Genomic DNA, 10,121 nt, shown 5'->3' with positions numbered 1-10,121 from the left:
TCGTACATCGCACCCCCTGATCTTTCTGCAGGACCAATCGATCAGGGGATGCAATGTGCGATCCCGTGGATTGCTATGCGGGTGATGGAGGGGGGAGCCGGCATATTGGGCGGTCGGCCACCCGATCGCACCGTGTGTGCGAACCGCCCGATATGTGGGACATCGGATCCCCTGTCGCCTTGCACGTTGCCTTTACACCTGTACTGCTCTTGTTTTAGGGTGTGTACCAGTGCCGGATTAAACCCTGTGGAGGCCCCTAGTCAGTCAAAATCTTGGGCCCCCCCCCCCCTAAATTATCCCCTAATATGTTTTTAATTGTACCAACCGACAATTTTAATAAACCGTACATAGCAGGGGCGCAACTATGTATTTAAGGGCCCCATAGCAAAAGTTTGTATGGGTCCCTCAATAGTGGAAAAATATGAGATATGGTAAGAACTTACCCTTGTTATCTCTATTTCTACGAAGTCCATAGGGTTCCACAGGATGCCTATACTCCAAGGTATCCTGTGGATACCCTATGGACCCTGAAGTAGAAATGTATATAACAAATGTAACTTTGACAAGATAGATGGACCTATGGTAGTTATGCCCATGATACGTAGTTGCACCAAAATTTTTTAGCAAACTGACAGCTGACAGAAGAGGAGCTTTTAAGAGACAAAGGGGTATATTTACACAAGTTAGTTTTTAGAAGTGGAGATGTTGCCGATAGCAACCAATCAGATTCTACTTAACATTTAACTAGCACCTTCCAGAAAATAGCTAGAATCTGATTGGTTGTTATGGGCAATATCTCCAATTCTAAAAACTCTCACTTTAGTAAATTTATCACAAACTGTAGGAGGGTATCCAATTAGCAGTGCTAAAGTAGCGGTTAATTGATCGCGGCGGGGCTATCCTATTAGCCCTGAAGTGCCGCCCGAAGCTGGCACTTATTGTGGATATTTTCCGGGACCTGATGTGTCCCGAAAAATAATCCGCGATAAGTTTTTTCACCACCGAAAAGGCGAAAACACATAGGCCTGCGAGCTTATCGTGGGTCCTATGTGTTCTCGCGAGAATTATCCTATTTTTTTGACCGCAATAATAGGATAGGGTGAAAAAAAACATTGGTGGAAAACGGGGATAATCCCCGTTATTCGCCGATCACGCCTATCCATTAGTGCCCAAACTATATTCGGGGCTAGTTGGATACCTCCCTGAGTTGTTAGTGGGTACATTACATTAATACAGTATTTTCTCTATAGTATTTAATGCAGTTTTTGTTTCTTTGAGTTGATTCATTTTTTCTATCTTTTGTGAAACAATTTAAGAAAGCTTGACTGTAATTTTCAAGATCAAATCAATATTATTTTGATCCGTTGTCATGGGCCCTAAAAGGTAGGGTGCCCATAGGCAGGTGCCTTCTCGGTAATCCGGAACTGGTGGTGGGTACACACTTACATGATATTTCAGCAAATCGGAACGTGAAATCTTGTATATATCGTGCAGTGTGTATGCCCAATTGAGCGCTTCCGCGGGTCGCATGCACTATCGTGCGATTGGCCGTGCTGCACAGCCAATGCAGTGTAAAGGTACCTACACACTCGGCGATGTGCTCACGATCCGACATTGTGTCTGATTTCCCCTTGAACTCTCCCCAGCAGCTCCCCGGCAGTCGTGGGCACGATTTGGTGTTAAAAACTGTCCAATGTGACAAACGATCTATCGTGCCTCCTAACTATTCCAGCGCATCGTGACTGAGATTGTCAGATCTGCCCTACAGCACGGCAGATCTGAAGATGCGATGTACGACCTGCGGGGACGTGCATCGGCATCCTGAGTGGTCACTCACGAGTTGGGCATATTCTACGCGATTTGTCGTCACGATGCGTCGGAATCGGGCAAATCGTGTAAAATATTGCTAAGTGTGTAGGCACCTTAATGAAGGACGAAACGAGGTTTTGTTTCGACCTTCATTAAATCAGGTAATGTGTACTGGCAATCTTGCATGGTGCGGGGTGAACATAAATCGCGCTGACCATCGTCAAGTGTGTACGCAGCCATTGCTCACTGCTGGACGTTCTACATAAAGCATGCTATTATAGTATTTAACATAGATAACTATATAGGTATAACCAGGGTATTCATCTTGAAGTAAAGCGTTTCCCTCCAGTGTCATGCATTAGGAACAAGCCGCGGTGCTGGCTTGTACGGACTACGCAGCGTCCTGTCAGGGGAGCTCCAGGTAGGTACTGAGGGACCATCTGACCCCGCTCCATCCTCCTGATACCGGGAGCATCTGTCAGCCTCAGCCAATCAGCACCGAGGAGGGAGTCGCCGCCAGCCAATGGCAACCGCGCCCGGCCCTGCTCCCCGCGAAGGGCAGCTCGCTGATCACGTGACCCGGAGCGCAGGGAGTTAATCCGGGCCCCGCCCCCCCGTGCAGGTTAACCCTCTCTGCGCCATACAGCAGTAGCAGCCGGAGACGGGAGCGGTTGCCATGAGAACCGCGGTCGCCCGGATGTGAAGAATGCCGGCCGGAGCCGCTGCCAGGGATCGCCCGGTGCCTGAGTGATATGGGGGGCGGGTAGGGGGCCGGACGGGAGATCGTGCGCGGCTTGTTGCGGGATCTCGGCTTTCACTGACGGGGTTGAGGATGGAGGAGCCGGGGGAGCTCGCCGGAGGTAAGACGTCCCAACAGCGCACTGTATCCCCAGCCGTCCTCCCTGCCATCCCCGTGTGCCAGCATCCTCCATAGTGCCCTGCTTGTGCTGCCTCTGCTGGGCATTCATTCATCCCTCTATACTCAGAGCCAGCATCACCTTCATGTACCCTCACCCTATCATCCCCCAGTGTTACCCTGCTGTACTGTCATCTCCCTGTGTTACCCTGCTGTACTGTCATCTCCCTGTGTTACACTGCTACAGTCACCCCCATCATCCCCCTATGTTACACTGCTGCACAGTCACCCCCATCATCCCTCTGTTACACTGCTGCACAGTCACTCCCATCATCCCCCTATGTTACACTGCTGCACAGTCACCCCCATCATCCCTCTGTTACACTGCTGCACAGTCACCCCATCATCCCTCTGTTACACTGCTGCACAGTCACCCCATCATCCCTCTGTTACACTGCTGTACAGTCACCCCCATCATCCCCCTATGTTACACTGCTGTACAGTCACCCCCATCATCCCTCTGTTACACTGCTGTACAGTCATCCCCATCATCCCTCTGTTACACTGCTGCACAGTCACCCCATCATCCCTCTATGTTACACTGCTGTACAGTCACCCCCATCATCCCTCTATGTTACACTGCTGTACAGTCACCCCCATCATCCCTCTATGTTACACTGCTGTACAGTCACCCCCATCATCCCTCCATGTTACACTGCTGTACAGTCACTCCCATCATCCCTCTATGTTACACTGCTGTACAGTCACCCCCATCATCCCTCTATGTTACACTGCTGTACAGTCACCCCTATCATCCCTCTATGTTACACTGCTGTACAGTCAACCCCATCATCCCTCTATGTTACACTGCTGTACAGTCACCCCAAACATCCCTCTATGTTACACTGCTGTACAGTCACCCGTATCATCCCTCTATGTTACACTGCTGTACAGTCACCCCCATCATCCCTCTATGTTACACTGCTGTACAGTCACCCCAAACATCCCTCTATGTTACACTGCTACACAGTCACCCCCTCATCCCTCTATGTTACACTGCTGTACAGTCACCCCCATCATTCCTCTATGTTACACTGCTACACAGTCACCCCCATCATCCCTCTATGTTACACTGCTGTACAGTCACCCCCATCATCCCTCTGTTACACTGCTGTACAGTCACTCCCATGATCCCCCTATGTTACACTGCTGCACAGTCACCCCCATCATCCCTCTATGTTACACTGCTACACAGTCACCCCATCATCCCTCTATGTTACACTGCTGTACAGTCACCCCCATCATCCCTCTATGTTACACTGCTGTACAGTCACCCCCATCATCCCTCTGTTACACTGCTGTACAGTCACTCCCATTATCCCCCTATGTTACACTGCTGCACAGTCACTTCCATGATCCCCCTATGTTACACTGCTGCATAGTCACCCCATCATCCCTCTATGTTACACTGCTGTACAGTCACCCCCATCATCCCTCTATGTTACACTGCTACACAGTCACCCCATCATCCCTCTATGTTACACTGCTGTACAGTCACCCCCATCATCCCTCTGTTACACTGCTGTACAGTCACTCCCATCATCCCTCTATGTTACACTGCTGTACAGTTACCCCCATCATCCCTCTGTTACACTGCTGTACAGTCACTCCCATGATCCCCCTATGTTACACTGCTGCACAGTCACCCCCATCATCCCTCTATGTTACACTGCTGTACAGTCACTCCCATGATCCCCCTATGTTACACTGCTGCACAGTCACCCCCATCATCCGTCTATGTTACCCTGCTGCACAGTCACCCCCATCATCCCTCAATGTTACACTGCTGCACAGTCACCCCCATCATCCCCCACTATTACACTGTTGAACAGTCACCCCCACCATCTTTCTGTGTTATAATGATGGTCAGTCTCCTCCATCATCCTTCTACATTACTCTGTTGCACAGTCACCTCAACATCCCGCTATATTACTCAGTTGCAAGTCATCCCCTACATCCCTCTACATCACTCAGATGGAAGTCACACCCAACATTCCTCTACATCACTCTGCTGCACAGTCACTGCCATCATCCCTCTGTTTAACTCTGCTGCATGGCTACCCCCAATATCCCTCTACATCACTTTGCTGGACAGTCACCCCAACACTATACCATCTCCAACATCCATCTACTGTATATCATTCTGCTGTGCTATATCCCCCAATGTCTCGCTATGTATATTACTCTTCCACACTGAGATCTCCACCATTACCCCAGCCTGTCTCTATCTACATTAAACAATTCCCCTATTAGTCTTCTGGACCCTAACATCCAACAACAGTCTGTTTTCTAATATGGACCTTTACCCACAAGATACCTGTATCTGCATTACGCTACTGGATGCTCATCCCCCAACTTCCTTCTTTTTATATTACACTATCACCCCCAGCATCCCTCTGTTTATATTGTTCCGCTGGGCACTCAGTAATGCTGGGTACACACTACACGATGTGCACCCAGAACGATATCGCCGGTGACGGGACCTGGCATGTGACAAGTGCATACACATTTGCCGCGATGCCGCATCCTGCAGTAGGGCCAACGGGCGATGTTGCTAGCGACACGTGGGAGCAGATATATCATGGATACACACTAGACGATGTACCCGATATTCCACTCAGATCCGCAGGATCGGGCGACATATCGTCTAATGTGTACCCAGCTCGATCTTCTCTTTGTAACATACTGTAGACCCTACCCCTTTCATCCCTCCTTCTATATTACCACTTTCCGCATCCCTCTCTATTATTCAGCTTGATCCTCAACCCAAAACCTTCATCTCTTATGGTGTGGCTTCACCCCTCCATATCTCTTTATGTACAGTATAAATAACACCCTGCTGTGCCCTCAAATATACTTTCATATTTCTCATTCTCATCCTCTGTCTATTTAAATCAGGGATGGGGAACCTCAGGCCCGGGGGCCATATAAGGCCCCCGGAATCATTTGGTCTGGCCCTCAGAGCTTTTTTCTGCTAGCCTTATCTGGAAATCAGGGTGCTTATAATGGCACCCTGCGGCCAGAATCTATGTAGCAGTGCCTTCTGGAGCGTCCTTGGGATGCTTCAGATGGTCACACTGGTGCCCTTACAGCTCCTCAGGATGCTCCAGGCATTGCTGTAATCACTGGCGATTGTGACCCCGTCCCCATGTGACATCACATGGAGGGGGTGTGGCCTGCACCCGGCCCGCAAATAATGTTATATATATCAAAATGACCCTCTGCAGAGAAAATTATTTAAATAGTGGGGTTTTTTTATTCCAACTCTCAACATCCTAGTTTATGCATTTACACCCCCATATCAATTGAATTAATTTTGCTTGGTTTCATGTACCTTAAAAATCCTGGACCCTAAACCCCCCCCCCCCCAATTAGTTATAGAACAGCTGCACAGTCACCTCCATCAAACTGGTGTACCGAAACATCTCTCTGTATAACCCTGCTGGACCCTTACACCACGACTGTCACCACTGATGGGTCTGATCACTTCTCCATGTAATATTTATGGGCCATTCCCTCTCTGAGTCTCTGTATAACAGAACTGGACCTTCACAACTGGCTCATTCTCAAGACTTTAATATCTCATTATACAGTAGCACAGCTGGACTTTCCATCTTTGAAAATAGCATTGTTGTATTGTTCTATCTCTCCCAATATAACAGTGCTGAACTTTCATATCTCTCCACATAAAATTGCTGGACCTTAAACCTCCATCTATAAAATACTGGACTTCTACAACTCTCCTTAATTCCTATATATTGCACTCCCTTCCTCACGTCTATATGTTCATTTATCATGGGTCAAATCTGTCTCCAGTTGCCGATAATTTCACCTAGGAAGGAGTTAACACACGGATGTAGATCTAGCCTATACACGAGCAGCTTTACCTATATATATATATATATATATATACTGTGTGTATATACTGTATCATATACTGTATGTATATATATATATTTATATTTATTTATTTTTAATTTGTAGAAGGGAATAAAACCTTGTGCTATTGCCCTTTGTCTTGGGTATTGTTTAGCAGATTATCTGTCAGATCATCTTGTCAATTGCACCAAACGTCATTTATGAAGCCCCGTGTCCTGTATACATATATTTGTATTCCGTTTGCTCATGAAGCAGTCCACTGATTGTATGCAAGGGTTAATGGATTATGTATAGTGGATTATCACTTCAGTCCTATTCATCATCAGAAGAAACATATATGCAGTAATGTTATAGACAGAGCCAGCTTGGACTATACGTGTCTTTATGGCTGTGGAATATATTGCTATAGGAGGATGATTTGTTATTTGCTTTGGTGTTCACCATCTTACAGTATCTTCTCATTCCAGCCTGTCATTACGATAAGGGTATAGGATGCCCACTGTGATGGGCATGTAAGATGGGGTGTGAGAGATTAACTCTGTGTCTATGGCTCCTTGTATAATAGCACCCAGATTATCATGGGGCCAGGGAAGTTGATTTTGCTTGTATGGAGGGGCTAAGAGATATACAACCTGTCTATATTACTCTCATACAGTACATTGTGTCATTATATATAGGGATGTGCTCTGGGTTAGAGGTCATTTAGAGCTCATTGGTTTGAATACCAGTTACTCTACTGACATCAGGCATTTGGTGGGGACGATGTAAAGGGCAAATGCAGATATTTAGTCCGTCTTTGTTTTCCCTAGCAGTTCTGCCAATGGATTACTTTTCACACTTTCCACAGGTCTGTGAGAGTTAGAAGGCGCCCGTGCCCAGATGCTTAGTTCAACTTGGTCCGACCGGCATACACAAAGAGTGTATTATGTTTCACTGTACATATCATAAATGTCAGCATCTCCCTAGCAAGCAGTGTACCTTTAAGAGATTAATCACAATACACCAACTGTAATCCTTTGTCCTTCTGTGCCTCACGTAACGCAGGAAACAGATCTCATGTTTGGAGATTTCGCTGCCTTATCGATTTTTGTATATGAATTGTTTTCTCCAATTGTCATTCTAGTATCAGGGCGACCTTCTTTTCAGCAGGGATCTGAATTTTTGTTAAGATTAACATCAGAATGAATTCCAGTGCTGCTATCACTTGTGTTTACTAAGTACTCTACATTTTTGTCTTGATATTGTGCAGAGTGGGAATTACTTTGAAAGCTTTTTGGGTGAGACATTGACAGAATAATCATTTGTAAGAAAAGCATATTTCTTTTCGCTGGAATTTACATTATAGTCAGCATGTAGATGTAGAAGCACAGTTGTTTAGTCTTTGGCATGTGTTAGTACTACAGTACTCCTAGGTGCTCTCTAGGGGGTTTTGATTTTAACCCATCGCCTCCCAAATCAACGCTTCTAGTGCTAAAAAACTGTCCGTGCTACTGACTGCAGCCTCTGTGCTAACCCTTACTACAGTGATTTTCACCCTTTTTCAACTCGCGGCATAGCGAACAAGATTTTATAATTGCTAAGGCAAACTATCAGTCCCTCACAGGAAAAAAAACACACACACAGGCCCCCATGGGAAAAAACCCTCACAAGTTGGCCCCCCACAGGAAAAAGAACAGACATTGCCCCTCACAGAAAAGCAAACACACACATTGCCCCACACAGAAAAAAAGAAAACACAATGGCCCCCACAGAACAAAAACAAACACATTGGACCCCACATTAAAAAAACACACATTGGCCCCCACAGGAAAAAAAAAATCACATTGGCTAGCCCCCACAGTTAAAAAATCACATTGGCCTTCATGAAGAGCCCAACACTGCCTGGGCCAGCAGTACAAGTAAAGTCAGCTCTGACTGCGCTGACCTCACGCCACACTTCCAACGGCACAGTGGTTGAAAAACGCTGCCTTACTGGTTTCCCCTAACATTGTTAGACAGTCAGGTTTGTTAGTTTTTTTTTTAAGTTACACAGAGCTCCATTTACTAACAATTTTTTCAAACTCATTTCTTGTGATAAAGTGGCATATGGTATTTATCAGTGGTCGAAGTGGGAATCTTGAAGTGGGGGTATGGAATATTTAAGGTCGTAGATGTGCTGGAAAAGAAGGCGTGGTCACTCAAAAGGAGTGTATCCTTAAGACGTGCCCCCTTTCATCAGTGTAGTGTACCACACTGTAGCATCCTTTATGCACATTATGCCACACAATAGCAGTGCCCCTTATAACACATTATGTCATGTAATAGTAATGCCCCTTACACATTATACCACACACAGTAATGCCCGTTAAACAAATTATGCCAAAAAGTAATGCCCTTTACAAGTGATGCCACACAGTAATGCCCGCTTCAAATTATGCCATGCAGAATTAGTGCCCCTTACACATTATGCCTCACAGTAATGCCCCTTAAACCATTATGCCCCACAGTAAAGCTCCCCCTACCACGTAGCCTCTTACCTCCCCTTGTCCCTCCAGCATCCTCTCCCCTCCGCGTGATGGGGCAACCTGCAGCAACCGCAGACCACCCCCTCATGTGCCAGGTGTGGATTTGGTGCCGTGCCCGGCAGGCATCCATGGAGAGACAGCGGCACAACTCTGAAGTCATTTTGAATCTGACAGTGTCAGCTAGTCAATTGGAGCTGATGGACCACTACATGCGTAGCAATCCCATCTCTCCTGCATTGTTGATAGTAGGTAAGTAGATCGGTATGTAGTAAGGTAGGTAGTCGGAAGGTGGGCAGTAGGTAAATAGACAAATGGTGATTAGGTTAATAGCAGGTTGGTAGTGTATAGGCAGGTTGTAGGTAAGTAGAGAGTAGACAGGTAAGTAATAAGTTAGGCAGTAGGTAAGAAGACAATAGGCAGTTAGGTTTATAGCAGGTAGGGAGTATATAGGCAAGTGGTAGGTAAGTGTAGAGAGTAGACTGTAAATAAGTAGCAAGGTAGGCAGTAGGATGGTGGGCAGTTGGTAAGTACACAATAGGTAGTTAGGTAGATAGCAGGTAGGTAGTATGTAGGCAGGTAGTAGGCAGGTAAGTAGAGAGCAGGCAGGTAGATAGGTATATAGGTAGTAGGGACGCAAGCAGAGAGTAGGGCTGGAGACAGTATATCGATAGTAGGGCACTGGCTCCTCAACACTCAGCAAACAGCAGGAGCCCCGAGGGACTGGAGGGCGGGAGGCAGCAGTGGGGAGACCCTGGTCCCGATCCGGGTGGCAGCAGCGGAGGGTGGTGGAGCCAATGGGCCGTGGGGAACATGTGGGGAGGGTAACTTTTGGCACAATTAATCCCTACAACTGGAAATCCGGGGGACCGTCACCAAGCCCCTCCGATGTAAGCTGCTCCGAGGTAAGCTGCTGCTCTGCACTTCTCCTCCTGCGCTCTGCCAGGGCTCCCAGGCTGACAGGTCCGCGAGCTCCAATTGGCTTGTTTACCTGTCAGTCTGGAAGCCCTGTCAGA

At 47.0% G+C, this 10,121-nt stretch overlaps 1 protein-coding gene across 1 annotated transcript in view; it reads left to right on the top strand.

The window, feature by feature from the left end:
* The first annotated feature begins 2,478 nt into the window (after window positions 1-2,478).
* Window positions 2,479-10,121, top strand: part of CACNA1D (calcium voltage-gated channel subunit alpha1 D) — a 417,969-nt gene continuing 410,326 nt past the window's right edge. The window contains 1 exon segment of the mRNA XM_088478679.1: window positions 2,479-2,669. Within this exon segment, the coding sequence (XP_088334805.1) occupies window positions 2,642-2,669 (28 nt within the window). The 5' untranslated portion in view covers window positions 2,479-2,641.

The sequence above is a fragment of the Taudactylus pleione genome, unplaced genomic scaffold, assembly GCF_031769625.1.
Source record: "Taudactylus pleione unplaced genomic scaffold, aTauple2 ptg000217l, whole genome shotgun sequence".
Lineage (NCBI taxonomy): Eukaryota > Metazoa > Chordata > Amphibia > Anura > Myobatrachidae > Taudactylus > Taudactylus pleione.
The sequence above is the reverse complement of the archived record's forward strand: the minus strand, read 5'-3'. Positions and strand labels throughout refer to the sequence as shown.